The sequence below is a fragment of the Mobula birostris genome, chromosome 17 (assembly GCF_030028105.1).
Source record: "Mobula birostris isolate sMobBir1 chromosome 17, sMobBir1.hap1, whole genome shotgun sequence".
In the NCBI taxonomy this organism is placed as follows: Eukaryota; Metazoa; Chordata; class Chondrichthyes; order Myliobatiformes; family Myliobatidae; genus Mobula; species Mobula birostris.
In genome coordinates this window covers 68,687,197-68,707,249 of record NC_092386.1, presented here as the reverse complement: position 1 = coordinate 68,707,249, position 20,053 = coordinate 68,687,197, and the positions used below count along the sequence as shown (strand labels likewise).

At 43.1% G+C, this 20,053-nt stretch overlaps 1 protein-coding gene across 3 annotated transcripts in view; it reads left to right on the top strand.

Annotated features, from left to right (window-relative positions):
- The window catches only part of cenpe (centromere protein E), a 155,599-nt gene extending 150,906 nt beyond the window's left edge, over positions 1-4,693 (top strand). For all 3 annotated transcript variants that reach the window (XM_072281880.1, XM_072281879.1, XM_072281878.1), the window contains exons 49-50: positions 1,255-1,616; positions 4,143-4,693. In XM_072281880.1, coding sequence (XP_072137981.1) covers positions 1,255-1,616; positions 4,143-4,240 — 460 coding nt within the window. In that variant the 3' untranslated portion in view covers positions 4,241-4,693. The remainder of the gene's footprint in view (positions 1-1,254; positions 1,617-4,142) is intronic.
- Positions 4,694-20,053: the final 15,360 nt, after the last annotated feature.

Below are 20,053 nucleotides of genomic sequence, written 5' to 3'. Positions count from 1 at the left end.
TCATGCATTTCTCATTGTCCGCTGGAAGTTATGAAACATAGAAAATAGAAAATAAGTGCAGGAGTAGGCCATTTGGCCCTTTGAGCCTGCACCGCCATTTATTATGATCATGGCAGATCATCCAACTCAGAACCCTGCACCAGCCTTCCCTCCATACCCTCTGATCCCCCTAGCCACAAGGGCCATATCTAACTCCCTCTTAAATATAGCCAATGAACTGGCCTCAACTGTTCCCTGTGGCAGAGAATTCCACAGATTCACCACTCTCTGTGTGAAGAAGTTTTTCCTAATCTCAGTCCTAAAAGGCTTCGCCTTTATCCTCAAAACATGACCCCTCGTTCTGGACTTCCCCAACATCGGGAACAATCTTCCTGCATCTAGCCTGTCCAATCCCTTTAGGATTTTATACGTTTCAATCAGATCCCCCCTTAATCTTCTAAATTCCAATGAGTACAAGCCCAGTTCATCCAGTCTTTCTTCATATGAAAGTCCTGCCATCCCAGGAATCAATCTGGTGAACCTTCTTTGTACTCCCTCTACGGCAAGGATGTCTTTCCTCAGATTAGGGGACCAAAACTGCACACAATACTCCAGATGTGGTCTCACCAAGGCCTTGTACAACTGCAGTAGTACCTCCCTGCTCCTGTACTCGAATCCTCCCGCTATAAATGCCAGCATACCATTCGCCTTTTTCACCGCCTGCTGTACCTGCATGCCCACTTTCAATGACTGGTGTATAAAAAGTGGGCATGCAGGTACAGCAGGCGGTGAAAAAGGCGAATGGTATGCTGGCATTTATAGCGGGAGGATTCGAGTACAGGAGCAGGGAGGTACAACTGCAGTTGTACAAGGCCTTGGTGAGACCACATCTGGAGTATTGTGTGCAGTTTTGGTCCCCTAATCTGAGGAAAGACATCCTTGCCGTAGAGGGAGTACAAAGAAGGTTCACCAGATTGATTCCTGGGATGGCAGGACTTTCATATGAAGAAAGACTGGATGAACTGGGCTTGTACTCGTTGGAATTTAGAAGATTGAGGGGGGATCTGATTGAAACGTATAAAATCCTAAAGGGATCATGAACTATCATGATACAAAATGTCATGAGATTTAGTGCTCTTGTGCTAAACTGCATGCTTTGGTTTCCTATATTATAGTTTAAATATTCAAGTTAAAATTTCTGTGTAGTGTTGTGAACTTGTGATCCTCAAGAAAAATTATCTGTAAATGGTTCAGACTTTTTCTTTCCCTTTTTAGGACCATGTCAGAGTTAAAATATGAAAATGCTAAATGGAAAGAGAAAGCATTTAAGCTTCAAGGAAAGGGCAAAGTATCATCAGAACATCAACATGAAAGTGATCCACCTACTTTGACTCTATGTCCGGAAGAGGACATCACTCCTTGCTCATTAGCAGAACAATCAAGAGTGTCAAAAGTTAAAACTTCAGAATTTCTTTTTCCTGAAATCAAAACTGGTGCCAAACAAGATGAAAATTCACTCACTTCAGAAAAAGTGCTAACTCTTGATTCACCTAAAGTATCATCATTTGGCACAGAATCAAAGTGGCTATTGCCTCGCTCCAAAATTTTTGATAACTCCCAGCTAGGTTTCTCAGAAGGTGAGTTCAGATGGTTCAAATGCTGCTGATGTTCTAACTTCGTGATTAGTGAGAAATAGTTAACTAATTTCAGATTTGACTGGGTCAGTCATGAACTTCCCTCTCGGCCCAAAATGTTGACTGTTTGTTCATTTCCATGGATGCTGCCTGACCTGCTTAGTTCCTCCAGCATTTTGTGTGTGTTACTCTTAATGTACTGTTTGAGGATAGAATCTAGAATACAACAATTTGAAGCATGAGGGAGGGGGAGGTCAGAGAAAATTGGTCCACAGTATCTATAAACAGATTACTGGGGAGGAACTTTAGAATAAATGTCCTTTGTTGACTATATAAAATTCTCTGTTTAAAAGTGATGCTGTATTACTTTGCCAGCTATGGTAATATAACAACAGTGTGCTATCTATAGACTCTTTGCTGGAATGCACTAAATTGTCAAGAGATTACTATACCTCCTAAAAGTAGTGTACAATATTGATCTTTATAGCGTGGAGGAAAGGAGTCATTTGAAAATATTAACTCCATAGTTCCACTTTGGAAAACAAATTAACTAATTTTCTTCTCCAGAACTGTAAATAGGATGGAGCTGCACTATCCTGAACCAATGTATAGAATGAAAATTGTTTCCCCCAATTTAGAACAATGAGCTTAAAATATATTTTAGCTACTTAGGAAAATTAGATCAGCCCTAAATTTCTTGCAGTAAGAGACTTGTTTTTATATGGAGCCTGAAATTCCTGTAGGCTTATTTGATATCCAAGGGTTAGTGATTTCCAAGGTTTAGAAGTGTTATAGGTAATCCAGAAATCTAAGTTCCCTCTCCTGTACATCTCAATAGCATGTATTCATTCATCTGACCCATCTTCATTTTCTTATACTTATGAACATGCAACATCAGAGGTAATCCAGAGATTCCTGCTTTTTCATCTACTACCTAACTGATTTCTCATACCTCACTTTCCCCTTTAACTGGTTATTGTTCACTTTAGAACGTCTGCAAGGGTTTAGTGACATCGTTGGCCCTTGCAGCTGATGGTAGAAACCATCCTGGATTTGTGCTAACAACTGCAAAAGTACCTTGAGTCTCTTACCACTTGTGTTGCTCTCCTCTTGTGCACGTTAAACACCGTGTGTGGCTTGATATTAATTTTGGCTGTAGTCCCCAAAGGAATATTCATCCCCACGGTTTTCCAACTTGGCAAAGAAGGCCTGCCTGCCTCCTACTCTGTTTTACCGACTGCATTTCCTGAGTTGCAGGGTGACCATCTTTCTAAAAATATGCTCTCCATGTAACTCGAATCCTCACAGATATATCATTAGGCCTCCAGGTGATATTCAAATTTCAAAATCCAGTGTTTCAACAGGTCAAGCCTTGCTTCAGTCACGGTCATCCAATTTCCAAAGAATAGGCAATAGCACAAGTTGGATGCTGTACAAAACATGGAAACAGGAGAATAAGTAGGGTGTGTGTCTTAGATGCAGAATAAGCAATAGATCCAGTGTCAATCAAATGAACTGCATGTTCGGTTAATGCTCTGTTTATCCTGTGTATCCAATGATGGATTTTGTAACTGATGAGAAGCAGTGTAAACTAAATTGCAGAAATTGACGAGCGAGATTTGTACTGCAATTTCTAAGAAAAAATGGATCTAGATGATTAAAATGGACAAGGGTACAGGAAGAGAGATGAATTGGATATCCCCATAGAAGGGTCAGCTAGAGCACAATGAAGTAATGGCTTCCTTTGCTTTAATTCTATGAAATGAGGGAGGAGGTAACCCAGGGACAATTACTTGGCATAAAAGGCTTGATGGAAAGTAATTAAATAGGCAATACATGTTCTAGAGCAGCTTTAACACAAAAATAACCCATGCAGGTGGAATTTTATGAAAAGTGAAGTCTTATACACCACCAGGTAATTCTTCGTTTGCTACTTACTTTTATACTTTAGAGTAATTTTTATTCCTTACACTGTGCTGCCACAAAACAACAAATTTCATGACAGGTGTAGGTGATAATAAACCTGATTCTGATTTTTTTAGGACCTGAAGCAACTCAAAGAAATAATCACTGGAAGTCTGAGAAGGATAAGCATTGGACCAGCAAATAGGCTTTAATAGTATTATGAACTCTAAACGTAATGGGCAAGGACTAATTTTTGAAACAGAATTTGTTCCTCGGTAAAGTGGAACAGAATGTTTAAACAGTGAAATAGTGCTTGGAGAAAAATACAGCAGCAGTAGGGTGCTATATACGAATTACAATGAGATGTATATAATGCAAAAGAGAGCAAAAATAGTGAGGTAGTGTTCATGGGTTAATTGTCCATTCAGAAATCTGATGGTGGAGGGGAAAAGGCTGTTACAAAAAAAAAAAAAAAAAAAAAAAAAAAAATGTGTTTCTTCAAGCCCCTGTACCTCCTCTCTGGTAGTAATAACAAGAGGGCATGTCCTGGGTGGTAGAGGCCCATAATGATGGGTGCCGTCTTGAGCCATGATTTAAATTAATTTTGTTTTTTTTTGTCTTTAGCTGGAAGTCCTCAACGAAAACCTATATCTGGTGAAAATGAATGTGTTGACTGGTGGCCCAAACCCTCTGCTTCAGATCCTCAATGTAAAATGCAATGAAAATTGACCAATGGGCAGTGTGATTAGATGAAAATCCATGAAATGGATTCATTGTTGCTCTGTGGAAAGCTGTTGTTGTGCTGCTCTCTGAACAGTTACTTAACTGACAATTTGCTTGAGCCTTGCAACTCCGATTCTCATTGATACACTGGGTGATGTAATAGTAGGGTTTTTCTTCTAACTGTGGTGAACAAGACTACAAAATGCTGATATTGAGTGCCTACATTTGGAATACCTTGTTCCTGGCATTGGTGTTTCTGGTTTTGTATTATTTTCAGCAAATGCAGTACTTGTATCAAATGAACAAAGATAATAGCTTAATTGTGTGGAGTATTTTCTGTATCAATGCTGTACCAATTTATGTAGTAACATTTGAACAACTTGCTTTGCTAATATTATACATATGTACACATACTAAAGAATCTATCGAAAATAAAATTTGTCAATAAGTAGTGAGAGATAAAAATTGCATTTCCTTTATAATTAACCATCGAAGTCTACAAGAATCCAAGTTGGAAGCTAAATGCAAAGTATTGCTAGGTATTAGTCATAAGGAACTCACCATTTATGTATTGTGAAGTTAATCTTGAAAAGGATCTCCTTCATAGCTGACTGAAGAGGATGGAATGGAACAAGTAACTAAGAAAGAGCAATGGAAATGTGATAGAGGGAATACCAAAGCAAGACTAGAAACATAGAAAACCTACAGCACAATACAGGCTCTTCGGCTCACAAAGCTGGGCCGAACATATCCTTAGAAATTACCTAGGGTGACCCATAGCCCTCTATTTTTCTGAGCTCCATGTACCTGTCCAGGAGTCTCTCAAAAGGTATCCGCCTCCACCACTGTCGCTGGCATCCCATTCCACGCACTCACCACTCTCCTGCGTTTTTTCAAAAAAACACTTACCCCTGACGTCTCCTCTGTACCTACTTCCAAGCACCTTAAAACTGCCCTCTCATGCTAGCCATTTCAGCCCTGGGAAAAAGCCTCTGACTGTCCACATGATCAATGCCTCTCAACATCTTATACACCTCTATCAGGTCACCTGTCGTCCTCCGTTGCTCCAAGGAGTAAAGGCCAAGTTCACTCAACCTATTCTCATAAGACATGCTCCTCAATCCAGGCAACATCCTTGTAAATCTCCTCAGTACCCTTTCTATGGCTTCCACATCTTTCCTATACTGGGGCGACCAAAACTGAACACTGTACTCCAAGTGGAGTCTGACCAGGGTCCTATATAGCTGTAACATTACCTCTCAGCTCCTAAACTCAATCCCACGATTGATGAAGGCCAATGCACCATATACTTTCTTAACCACAGAGTCCACCTGCACAGCAGCTTTGAGCGTCCTATGGACTTGGACCCCGAGATCCATCTGATCCTCCACACTACCAAGAGTCTTACCATTAATACTATATTCTGTCATCATATTTGACCTACCAAATGAACAACCTCACTTATCTGGGTTGAACTCCATCTTCCACTTCTCAGTCCAGTTTTGCTTCCTATCAATGTCCCACTGTAACCTCTGACAGCCCTCTATCCACAACACCACCAACCTTAGTGTCATCAGCAAATTTACTAACCCATCCCTCCACTTCTTCATCCAGGTTATTTATAAAAATCACAAAGAGTATGGGTCCCAGAACAGATCCCTGAGGCACACCACTGGTCACCGACCTCCATGCAGAATATGACCCATCTTCTACAACTCTTTGCCTTCTGTGGGCAAGCCAGTTCTGAATCCACAAAGCAATGTCCCCTTGGATCACATGCCTCCTTACTTTCTCAATAAGCCTTGCATATGGTTCCTTGTCAAATGCCTTGCTGAAATCCACACACACTACATCTACTGCTCTACCTTCATCAATGTGTTTAGTCACATCCTCAAAAAAAACTCAGGCTTGTAAGACATGACCTGCCTTTCACAAAGCCGTGGTGATCATATTATGCCTCCCCAAATGTTCATAAATCCTGCCTCTCAGGATCTTCTCCATCAACTTACCAACCACTGAAGTACGTTTGTAAGACTCACTGGTCTATAATTTCCTGGGCTATCTCTACTCCCTTTCTTGAATAATGGAGTAACATCTGCAACCCTCCAATCATCCAAAACCTCTCTGCCCCCATTGATGATGCAAAGATCATCGCCAGAGGCTCAGCAATCTACTCCCTCACCTCCCAAATTATCCTGGGGTACATCTCGTCCTGTCCCAGTGACTTATCCAACTTGATACTTTCCAAATGCTCCAGCACTTCCTCTTCCTCAATATCTACATGCTCAAACTTTTCAGTCTGCTGTAAGTCATCCCTACAACTGCCAAGATCCTTTTCCATAGTGAATACTGAAACAAAGTACTTCAAAGTACCTTTGCTATCTCCTCTGGTTCCATACACATTTTTCCACTGTCATGCTTGATTGGTCCTATTCTCTCACATCTTACCCTCTTGCTCTTTGCATACTTGTAGAATGCCTTGGGGTTTTCCTTAATCCTGTCTGCCAAGGCCTTCTCATGGCCCCTTCTGGTTTTCCTAATTTCTTTCTTCAGCTCCTTCCTACTAACCTAATAATCTTCCAGATCTCTATCATTACCTAGTTTTTTGAACCTTTCGTAAGCTCTTTTCTTCTTGACTAGATTTACAACAGTCTTTGTACACCACAGTCCCTGTACCCTACCATCCTTTCCCTTTCTCATTGGAACGTATCTATACAGAACTCCATCAAATATCCACTGAACATTTGCCACATTTCTTCCATACATTTCCCTGAGAACATCTGTTCCCAATTTATGCTTCCAAGTTCCTGCCTGATAATTTCGTATTTCCCCTTACTCCAATTAAATGTTTTCCTAACTTGTCTGTTTCTATCCCTCTCCAATGCTATGGTAAAGGAGATAGAATTGTGATCACTATCTCCAAAATACTCTCCCACTGAGAGATCTGTTATCTAACTGGGTTCATTTCCCAATACCAGATCAAGTACAGCCTCTCCTCTTTTAGGCTTATCTACATTTTGTGTCAAGAAACTTTCTTGAACACTCCTAACAAACTCCACCCCTCGATCTAGGAAGATGCCAATCAATATTTGGGAAATTAAAATCTCCCACCACGATAACCCTGTTATTATTACACCTTTACACAATCTGTCTCCCTATCTGTTCCTCAATGTCCCTGTTACTATTGGGTGGTCTATGAAAAACACCCAGTAGAGTTATTGACCCCTTTCTGTTCTTTCCGCAGGGATCGGTCCCCCCGCGACTCCCTTGTCCATATGTCCTTCCCCACGGATCTCCCACCTGGCATTTATCCCTGTAAGCGCAAGTGCTAGACATGACCCTACACCTCCTCCCTTGCCACCATTCAGGGCCCCAAACAGTCCTTCCAAGTGAGGCAGCACTTCACTTGTGAGTCTGTTGGGGTCATCTATTGCATCCGGTGCTCCTGGTGTGGCCTCCTCTACATCGGTGAAACGTGATGCAGATTGGGGGACTGCTTCGTCGAGCGCCTCCGCACCGTCCGCCAAAACAGACAGGATCTCCCAGTAGCCACCCACTTCAATTCTGCTTCCCACTCCCATTCAGATATGTCCATACTTGGCCTCCTCTACTGCCATGATGAGGCCAAACTCAGGTTGGAGGAGCAACACCTCATATACCGTCTAGGTAGTCTCCAGCCTCTTGGTATGAACATAGAATTCTCCAACTTCCGGTAATTCCCTCCCCCTCCCTTCCCCTATCCCTATGTCACTCTGCCCCCCTCCCCCAGCTGCCTATCACCTCCCTCATGGATCCACCTCCTTCTACTACCCATTGTGCTTTCCCCTATTCCTCCTTTACCTTTACCTTTCCTGCCCATCCCCTCCTTGCTTCCCCTCCCCTACCCTTTAATCTTTCCCCTTACTGGTTTTTCACCTGGCACCTCCCAGCCTTCTCCTTCCCACCCTCCCCCCACCTTCTTTATAGGGCCTCTGCCCCTTCCCTCTACAGTCCTGACAAAGGGTTCTGGCCCGAAACGTCGACCGATCTTTTCCACGGATGCTGCCCGACCTGCTGAGTTCCTCCAGCGTGTTGTAAGTGTTGCTTTGACCCCAGAACCTGCAGATTTTTTTGCGTTTACACTTTCCACCACACATCTATAGAAGTTTGCCAAGGTTTTTGATGACATGCCAAATCTACACAAACTCCTGGAGAAGTAGAGTCACTGTTGTGTTTTCTTTGCAATTATATTTATACGCTGTGTCCAGGACGGGTCCTGTGAGATAGTGACAGCTTCTGTTTTGCTCTAATAAGCAAAGTTTTGTAGTTCTAAGTAGATAATTGGAATTTGTGTCTTTCTGCCAGACATAGCTTGTTCCGAGAACTACTTGTTGCAGCATACACCATGAATCCTTTTCTTAACTGTTAACTGAACTAGACTGGTCATAACTATTTTTTAACCTTTGTTCCTAAACAAAAGGTGTGTGACTTTGCTGTTACAGATCCCGGCCACACCATCTCTATAATGTAACCCAACTCTAACTGCGCTTCACTCATCTGCTGCTGAAATCATGATCCATGCCTTTGCTATTGCAGACTCACGTGTTGCCGTGCACCTCCTGACCTTTTTGTCCATAAGTGTAAGTGTCCAAAACGTCAAAGTCTATTCAATTTTGGGGACTTCTGGTGAGGCACGAGGCAAGATAGAAACATAGAAACATAGAAAATAGGTGCAGGAGTAGGCCATTCGGCCCTTCGAGCCTGCACCGCCATTTATTATGATCATGACTGATCATCCAACTCAGAACACCGCCCCAGCCTTCCCTCCATACCCCCTGACCCCCGTAGCCACAAGGGCCATATCTAACTCCCTCTTAAATATAGCCAATGAACTGCTGTACCTGCATGCCCACTTTCAATGACTGGTGTATAATGACACCCAGGTCACGTTGCACCTCCCCTTTTCCTAATCGGCCACCATTCAGATAATAATCTGTTTTCCTATTTTTGCCACCAAAGTGGATAACTTCACATTTATCCACATTAAATTGCATCTGCCATGAATTTGCCCACTCACCCAACCTATCCAAGTCACCCTGCATCCTCTTAGCATCCTCCTCACAGCTAACACTGCCACCCAGCTTCGTGTCATCCGCAAATTTGGAGATGCTGCATTTAATTCCCTCATCCAAGTCATTAATGTATATTGTAAACAACTGGGGTCCCAGCACTGAGCCTTGCGGTCTGAATGTACTCCCTCCACCATGACCCTCTGCCTTCTGCAAGCAAGCCAATTCTGAATCCACCTGGCCAAACTTCCTTGGATCCCATGACTTTCTGAATAAGCCTACCGTGTGGAACCTTGTCAAATGCCTTACTAAAATCCATATAGATCACATCCACTGCACTACCCTCATCTAAATGCCTGGTCACCTCCTCAAAGAACTCTATCAGGCTTGTTAGACACAATCTGCCCTTCACAAAGCCATGCTGACTGTCCCTGATCAGACCATGATTCTCTAAATGCCCAGAGATCCTATCTCTAAGAATCTTTTCCAACAGCTTTCCCACCACTGACGTAAGGCTCACTGGTCTATAATTACCTGGACTAGCCCTACTACCTTTTTTGAACAAGGGGACAACATTCACCTCCCTCCAATCCTCCGGTACCATTCCCATGGACAACGAGGACATAAAGATCCTAGCTGGAGGGTCAGCAATCTCTTCCCTCACCTCATGGAGCAGTCTGAGGAATATTCTGTCAGGCCCCGGGGACTTATCCATCCTAATGCGTTTTAACAACCCCAACACCTCCTCTCCCTTAATATCAACGTGCTCCAGAACATCAACCTCACTCATATCGCCCTCACCATCATCAAGTTCCCTCTCATTGGTGTATACTGAAAAGAAGTATTCATTGAGGACCTCGCTCACTTCCACAGCCTCCAGGCACATCTTCCCACCTTTATCTCTAATCGGTCCTACCTTCACTCCTGTCATCCTTTTTTTCTTCACATAATTGAAGAATGCCTTGGGGTTTTCCTTTACTCTACTTGCCAAGGCCTTCTCATGCCCCCTTCTTGCTCTTCTCAGCCCCTTCTTAAGTTTCTTTCTTGCTTCCCTATATTCCTCAATAGTCCCATCTGATCCTTGCTTCCTAAACCTCATGTATGCTGCCTTCTTCCACCTGACTAGATTTTCCACCTCACTTGTCACCCATGGTTCCTTCTTTATCTTCCTCACCGGGCCAAATTTATCCCTAACATCCTGCAAGAGATCCCTAAACATCGACCACATGTCCATAGTACATTGTCCTGCAAAAATATCATCCCAATTCACACCCGCAAGTTCTAGCCTTATAGGCTCATAATTTGCCCTTCCCCAATTAAAAATTTGCCTGTCCTCTCTGATTATATCCTTTTCCATGATAATGCTAAAGGCCAGGGAGCGGTGGTCACTGTCCCCCAGATGCTCACCCACTGAGAGATCTGTGACCTGACCCGGTTCGTTACCTAGTACTAGATCTAGTATGACATTCCCCCTAGGCGGCCTGTCCACATACTGTGACAGGAATCCATCCTGGACACACTTAACAAACTCTGCCCCACCTAAACCCTTACAACTAATCAGGTGCCAATCAATATTAGGGAAGTTAAAGTCACCCATGATAACAACCCTGTTATTTTTGCACCTTTCCAAAATCTGCCTCCCAATCTGCTCCTCTGTATCTCTGCTGCTACCAGGGGGCCTATAGCATACCTCCAATAGAGTAACTGCTCCCTTCCTGTTCCTGACTTCCACCCATACTGACTCAAAAGAGGATCCTGCTACATTACACACCCTTTCAGTAGCTGTAATAGTATCCCTGACCAGTAATGCCACCCCTCCTCCCCCTTTCCCCCCCATCTATCCCTTTTAAAGCACTGAAATCCAGGAATACTGAGAATCCATTCCTGCCCTGGTGCCAGCCAAGTCTCTGTAATGGCCACTACATGATAATTCCATGTATGTATCCAAGCTCTCAGTTCATCACCTTTGTTCCTAATGCATCTTGCATTGAAGTACACACACTTTAGCCCTTCTACCTTGCTACCTTTACACCCTTTATTCTGCTTCTCTTTCCTCAAAGCCTCTCTATATGTTAGATCTGGCTTTACTCCATGCACTTCTTTCACTGCTCTATCGCTCTGGGTCCCATCTCCCTTGCAAATTAGTTTAAATCCTCCTAAACTATGCTAGCAAACCTACTTGCAAGGATATTTCTCCCCCTCGAGTTCAGTTGCAACCCATCCAATCTGTACAGGTCCCACCTTCCCCAGAAGAGATCCCAATGATCCAAAAATCTAAATCCCTGCTCCCTGCACCAACTCCTCAGCCACACATTCAACTGCCATCTCCTCCAATTCTTACCATCATTGTCACGTAGCACTGGCAGCAATCCTGAGAATGCCACCCTTGAGGTCCTGTTCTTCAGCCTTCTGCCTAGTTCCCGAAACTCACACTTCAGGACCTCATCCCTCTTCCTGCCTACGTCGTTGGTACCAACATGTATCACAACTTCTGGTTGCTTTCCCTCTCGTACCAGGATGTCGTGCACCTGGTCAGAGACATCCCGGACCCTGGCACCAGGGAGGCAACAAACCATGCGGGTGTCCTTCTCACGTCCACAAAATCTCCTGTCTGCTCCCCTGACTATAGAGTCTGCAATGACTACAGCTCTCCTCTTCTCCGTCCCACCCTTCTGCACCACAGGGTCAGACTCAGTGCCAGAGGCCCTGCCACCGTGGCTCACACTTGGTCAGTCGTCCCCGCTAACAGTATCCAGGATGGTAAACTTATTATTCAGGGGAATGGCTACAGGGGTGCTCTGCACTACCTGTCTGCTCACCTTCGCTTCCCCCCCCCGACTGTCACCCAACGACCTGCTTCCGACAGCCCAGGTGTGACTACCTCCCTGTAGCTCTCATCTATGACTGCCTCATTCTCCCTTATGAGTCGAAGGTCATCCAGCTGCTGCTCCAGATTCCTTTCAGGGTCTTCCAGATCGCCCAGCTGTATGCACTTCAGGCAGATGTGACTCTGCAGGAGAGGGGCGTTCCCCCAGGACTGCCACATCTCACATGAGAGGCACATCACTGTCTCAGGAGACATTGTAAAAACTAACTGCGAGCAAGCTTGTCCTCCGCCTCTTCTCGTCGAAGCCTCTCGAATCATTCCCAGAGTTCAAAACCACTTTTATAAACCCATTGTGGCATCAGCTGATGGTACTCGTTTGAAAGGAGTTATGATATTAACGAGACGTAATATTAATCTGTCAATCTGACAATAAAGGACGTCTAGCTTTTTGCTGCACATCCATTCAGGGTAAAAAAGTCGCACTCATTAGCCTCTATGCCCCAACTATATTCGTGGCTGAATTTTTTCCCTCAATTACCTCACAATTACTGAAGTTAAGTGACTACCAACTATATGTTGTTTCGGACATGAATGTTTTGGTAAACATTAACCCCGATAAATCTTCCTCAACTGTATCAAGCTCTCAAGAATCTGCTTCCAAAGCACTTAAACTTTTTCTAACAGATTTAAATTTAACTGATGTGTGGAGACATAAAACTTTCTCTCGGATAGATTACATTCTTATATCCTCTGGTCTGCTGCCTTTAGTACACTCAGTAGAATTTTTGCCCAGACATCTATCTGATCACAACCCAGTCATATCTACTTTTAATTATGGCAACATTAAAAATAAGGCTACTAGGTGGAGGTTTAACTCCACCCTTCTAAAAAATGATGAATTTCTATCACAACTGAGAACAAAACTGATGGAATTTATAAATGTAAATAAAAAGTGTTTCAGATGTGACAGTGATTTGGGCCTCCATCAAGGGTTTCTTACAAAATAACGTTATATGGTTCAGTTCTTACCTACATAAAAGCCGGCTTCAAAAGATTTCCACCCTAGAAGAAGAATGTAAGGTTTTGGAGAATGATCTCAAAAGGAGATATCCCATAACAAAAGAAAACGAGCTCAAAACAAAACAAGCAGAATTAAATGATTTATTAAGAAGCTGGGCAGAATATATGATCCATATAACCAAACGTAAGTACTATGCAGAAGGCAGCAGGCTGAGCCATCTTTTAGCTCTAACGCTCAAACAACAGGAAGCTAAAAGGTCTATACCAGCGATTAGATGTGCTAAACGTGGAACAGTATCTTCAACAGAGGAAATACGCCGAGACAATCAAGAATTACTTTAAAGAACTGTATACAAGTGGCTCAGTTCCTTCTGAGAGTGACTTCACAGATTTTTTTTATTGGATTAGACTTCCCTATGTTGTCATTAGAGGACACCAAAACTCTAGACTCTCCTATTACACTGGATGAGCTACTCAAAGCAGTCAAAGCTACAAATAAGGGCCATTCGCCAGGCATAGATGGCATACCTGTGGAACTTTATCTAGCACTTTGGGATATTCTTGGACCAGTATGGTTAGAAACATTAAATTATGCTTTTGGAAATGGCACTTTCCCTCGAGATCTTAACACAGCCCTGATCACAGTTATACCTAAGCCCGGGAAGGACACCTTGGAGTGTTCCAATTACCGTCCAATTTCCTTGATAAATGCCAACCTCAAGATATTTTCCAAAGTCTTAGCCAGTAGACTTGAGACAGTAGTTTGAAAAATAATTAGCCCAGATCAAGTGGGCTTTGTCAGGGGGCGTCTCGCATCTGATAATATTCGCCGGCTCTTACACGTACTGAATGCAACACATAAAATCCTGCCTGCCTGTGGCCTGCTATTTCTAGATGCCGAAAAAGCGTCCGACCGCTTTGAATGGCCATATCTTTGGAGAGTTCTAAAAGAATTCGAGTTCGGCAATAAATTTATTAATATGATTCAAACACTGTATGCAAATCCTTCAGCCCCGATATGTGTGGGAGGAGGTTTCTCAGAGTTATTTGACATAGGACGGAGCACACGACAAGGGGACCCTTTGTCTCCTTTAATTTTTACTATATCTATTGAACCGCTTGCACATTTAATTAGAAACTCTCCTCAGATCTCCCCTTCTACAATAGGTACAACTTCACATTCGATATCACTTTACGCGGATGACACACTAGTTTATGTGGCAAATGTTCAACAAACTCTCCCCTATGTTTTAAAAACACCGGAGCAATTTGGATTTCTTTCAGGATACAAAGTTAATTTGTCAAAATCAGCACTGATGCTGATTAATACCAATAAAAGATGTCTCTCCCTCTCCAGATTAAGGTTACAAATGAGGTCCTCTACTTGGGTATTAAAGTTAAACTTCCCTATCATCTGTGGCTAAAACAAATTACTCTTTAATTTTGAAAAAAAATAGAAGATATTAATAGATGGGGACATCTGCCAGAATCAGTCCCGGCCCGTATATTGGTGATTAAAATGAACATCTTACCCCGCATTAATTTTATCAGCTCAATGATTCCACTTGCACCTCCAGCAGGGTATTGGCAAAAACTGGACTCCTTACTACAATGCTGAGTTTGGAACGGTAAACCAGGGGTCCCCAACCTTTCTTTACACTGCGGACCTGTTTAATATTGACAATATTCTTGCAGACCGGCCAACCGGGGGGGGGGGGGTTTGTGTTAATCACGACCGGATATAGGTCATAAGTCAACTATAAGTCACTTATCAGTGGCTAATATACTCAATTTCTTTTCTAAAAGGGTTTATCTAACGAATTTAATATTAAACACACAGCGCGTATTTTCCTCGCATGAATATAGTGATAAGTCAATTATAAGTCATAAGGGGGTTCCTTATGTCCAGTCTATTTCGCAATTTAGTTTTCATTGCATTCATTGCAGAAAACCCCGCTTTGCAGAGATATGATGTTGGAAATAGAAACAACGTTTTCAGTGCTTTCGTGGCTATCTCAGGATATTCAGCCTTGACTTTGATCCAGAATGTTGGCAGAGATGTTACGTCAAACATACTTTGCAGCCCACCGTCATCTGCAAGCTCGAGGAGTTGATCTTCTTCCCGCGCTGACATGGATGATTCACCGGGGACATTTACAAATGGGTCACGGACCCATTCCTTTGCACGTCTTGGGTCATTTGCGGTTGGGAAGTAACGCTCGAATTATGTCGACAGCAAAGATAGGTGTTCGCGCACCAGCTGTGAGCCTCAGTCTCTCCTAAATTCCCAGCTAATGTTGGGAACATGTCAAATATGCCCCTGTCCACTCGCTGTCCCCACAGTTCCAGTTTGGCTGTTAAAGCAGACACTTTATCTGCCAACTTGAAGACGGTTGTCATTCTCCCCTGAAGTGACAAATTGAGTTCATTGAGCAGGTTGAAGATGTCACACAGATAAGCGAGTTTTGCTATCCACTCCTCATCACTGAAGTGGTGACTTTTTTCTTGAAATAAATCTCTGTAGCTGCTCTCTTAACTCAAAAACCTGGCCAGGGCTCTCCCCCTTCAGTGTGTGAGAGAAGGCGTTTGTGCTCTGCATCCATTTCCTCGCAAAGCTGCTCAGGCATACCTGAGTTCAGGGCTTTTGCTTTGATGTGATTGATAACTTCAACAACGTCACTCAATACGCTGTTAAGATCAGGTGACATTTTTCGGCTAGCCAGCATTTCCCTGTGTGTGACACTGTGTGTAGACTGGCATTCAGGAGCAACCTCTTTGACTCGGGTAGTGAAACCAGACTCGTTAAGCCGTTCCAACAGCTGTGCTTCGATGTCCTCCGCTATGTCATCGATTCTCCTTGAAACTGTGGTAGCTGAAAGAGAAACCTGTGCCATCTTGTTAGCTGCAGCTTCTGCCAACAGTTCACGGCACATGTCCTTGGCAGCAGGCAGAATCAATTCTTCACCAACAGTGAAAGGCTTCTTAGCCTTAGCAATACGGCTAGCCACTAAGTAGGATGCTCTCAGAGCAGCAGCATTTGTGGAGGTGGTGGCTCTCAGCACTTGCTTCTGTCCCGCTTGCTCACGTTTTTTCTGCTCAAAAAACTCAACGGGTTTGTCTTTAAGTGCAGGGTGCTCGGACTCAAGGTGCCGAAGCAGTTTTGAGGGCTTCAATGCCTCTTTAGACAGCTTGTCTCCACATATCACACACAGGGGGTTTGGAGCGTGCGAGTCACCGGTCGCAATAAAGCCATATTTTATGTACGATTTGTTGTATTTTCTGTTGAAGGAAGCTTTCTTTTTTTTTGCAGTCTCGGCCTCAGCTGCCTCTGCGTTATCATCATCGTTAGGCCTTTTATGTCCCCTACCATCTCTTCCAAAGAAACTCTCAAGCGACATTTGTTTTTTACTCATCGAGCAGTTGCAGGTTAATGACGGACTGATGACCTCGCGTGTGTTCAACTTCAACAGTGCGTGACAGGGAATGAGGAAAGGTGCAGCTGACTCACATCGTTTCCTCGCGGCCCGGTAGCACATGCTTTGAGGCCCAGTGGTTGGGGACCACCGAGGTAAACGACCCAATAAAAAGTGGTCTGCTCTACAATTCAAAAAGTTGGATGGGGGATTGGCATGTCCAAATTTTAAATTGTATCACTGGGCATTTGTACTAAAAATTCTTAGCTATTGGATGGACAAGGATAAAGTTTCGTCATGGAAAAAATATAGAACAAGAGCTAATAGCACCAATAAAGTTTCTCCTTATTGGTATGTCTACCAAAATGTGTGTTACAGTCCAATTTTAACTCATATGCTACAAGCGTTCAGGGCAGCAGAAAAATTCCTAAAATTTAAAAGCATATGGTGCAAATCATCTCCATTATGGAACAATAATATTTTCTATCTGGGGGGGGAACCATTCACTAACAGAACTTGGGAGGATAAAGGTATTACTACTCTTCAAGATATTAATGGGGCAAGTACTATCCTTGGCTTTCAAGAACTGATACCTCAATATAATATTGATAAACATTCTCTTTTCTTCTACTTTAGAGTAAGATCAGCTTGTAAAGCCTACGGCATTCCCTGGGGGTCAGATTTAAAGGACCATCCCATTTTAAGTTGGCTATAGTGTGCTCCAGGACAGATAGTGTCATATATCTGTGATAAATTAAATTCCCAGAGATACATTCATTTCAGAAATGAAAGCCTGGGATAGGGACATGTCTGAATTGGGACAAAAGTTAGACTGGGATGCGATTTGGGATAATGCTGCTGTTGCTTCGAAAAACCCAAATCATCAGTATATACACTTGAAATTTTGTCATAGAGCATATTTAACACCATGAATTAGACATCAAATGGGACTGGTTCCTGACCCTTATTGCTCATTTTGCCCCCATGGAGCCATTGGCTCTTTTATACATGTTGTATGGGAAAGTCCGGGTCTCTTTGGTTTGTGGGGGAAGGTTATCAGTACTCTTACAGAACTAAGGGGGGTACAATTACCAATGGACCCCACTGTACATCTTCTAAATGATGACTCCCACCTTTCCCTAATGGAAAAAATGTGCAAAATCTGGCTGGCAGGCCTGACTGCAGCTAGGAAGATTGTAGTCCAGCGTTGGAAACCTCCCCATGATATTTCAATTACTCACTGGCTTCGGAGCTTTTTAGACATTTCTCACCTGGAACTTCTATCAGCAAAAGTAAATGATGCACGAAAAAACACAATCTTAATGTGGACAAATTTGATATCTAACTTCAAAGATCTTTTGTTAAACTAGGAATGCTTTGTCTGTGTATGCACTACCACTCAGTTGGTTGGTGGAGGGGAGAGAGATGGGGGGAGACAGGGGTGGAGGGGGATGGTGATGAAGGTTGGGGGGTGGCTGGGTTAAACAGTCAAAATGTAATTGGCAGTTGGTTGTATTGAATGTAATTTGTTGGTGTTGCAATAAAAAATTAGTCATAAAAAAAGTCCATTCAATTTTCACTCCTGCATTTGATTTCCTGGTTAATCCTGTTATAAAAATCCAGCTCCATTTCTGCCACAACTTATAGACCAAGTCTGCTTCACCTTTTTATCTCCGTTCTTGCCAAGGACCACTTCCCCTTTTCTAGTCCATAACCCAGCAACTGCCCCTTTCCACAGTTATCCTCGTTCATCTCTTATATGACCTGCTTGCACAGCCCTACCATGGCTGCATCTGAAAATGCGTATGTTATAACTTTCATTCTTATGATTAAATCCAATATGGGTGCTGTCTGTTTCATCAGTAAAGTTAGTACTGAAAACCATGAACTCCCCAGCCCTGTCCATCCTCCATACCTTTTATGATTAAATCCGTTATAGGTGCTCTCTGTTTCATCTGCAAATTTAGTACTGCAAACTCTGAACTCCCCAGCTCTGTCCAGCCTCCATACCTTTTCCAATTTTTGGCAACTCTTTATTTGTCCAAGCCCCAGGATTACTGTCTCCTTCTCTTCCCACATTTGTCTCTCTTCCTATTTTCCACCTTAAGCACTACTTGGTTGATCAAGATTTTTACCGTTCTTTCATAGCTTAATTTGATATTTGACCATGAAATTTCATCTTTAGCGTGATGTCAGTTTACTTTTTGTTGCTCTGAACTCAGCAAGATTGCCTCTGATGTTGGATTATCTTTGTCCATTCATATATCGACATGACTGATCTCGGAGTCCTTCTCAGATCTTTGACATGATTGAAATATGATGCATGCTGGATGTAGGACATTCAATAAAGCAGATTAATTGTGCTCACATCAACTTAACTTCTGACCTCATATCCCTTTCATCACCAAGACCACCAGTAGTTTTACTCATCTTCATCCTTTGCTCTGGGCCGGCTGGCAGTGGTGTAGTGGCATCAGCACTGGACTTCCAGGCAGAAGGTCCTGGGTTCAATCCCAGCCGGGTCCCAACCTGGGCAGCAGCAGTATCTGTGCGGAAGAAAGGCCTGGCAATCTACTTCCGTATCTTGCCATGAGAACCCTACTATGGTCCATGAGGTCATGAAGTCAGACTCGCCTTAATGACTGAATAACAACACCCATTGCTCTACTCTTCTGCTGCTGAAGCCTCATCATCCATGTCATTCTTCCTTCTAGATCTGAAAACTCCATTACATTTCAGGCCAGCGTTCTTGTTTCCACCCTCCATAAGCTTTAGCCTGTCGGTGGCATGTTTCCAAACACACTGTTTTCAGTTCACCCTTTCCCCTGTGTGCTCTGCCCTCTGATCTACATTGGCTTCTGGTTCAACTACCTGCAAATTAAAATTCATTCTTGTGACTTCACTCTTCCTACTCTCTAGCTACCTCCAGCCCTATTTCATTAGGTGAACTTAGCTTTCCTCTAACTCCAGCTTATTGTGGAGTCACAAAACTGTGGATGCTGGAATCTGGAGCAAAGCAGGTCAAGCAGCATCTGTGAAGACAAAAGGATAGTCATAGTTTTGGTCTTGATGCAGGTTTTTGACTCTACTTCGACTATCCCCCTGTCTTCGCAGAAACTGTCTGACCTGCTGAATCCACCTGGCCTATTTTGCACTGTCCACTCTCTCCAAGCATTATGATTGGCTGTCCACTCTCTCCAAGCATTATGATTGGCTGTCCACTCTCTCCAAGCATTATGATTGGCTGCAGCACTGGTTCCCATTGTCTTGTAATCTGATCTCCTCCCTAATATCTGGCTTTCGCTGCCCCTCTCTTTCCCCCAAGCCTTTATAATCAGCTACTTCTACTAAGCTTGCTAATGTCTGCTTTGATAATATTTAAGCCTACTCTTGTGAAGCACCTTAGAAGATGCCACCTTGTCAAGGATACAACATAGGTCAGATTTTTGTTGAATTAGCCTGTTTTCAAGTGTTAAAATGATAAATATTAGATTCCAATACAAA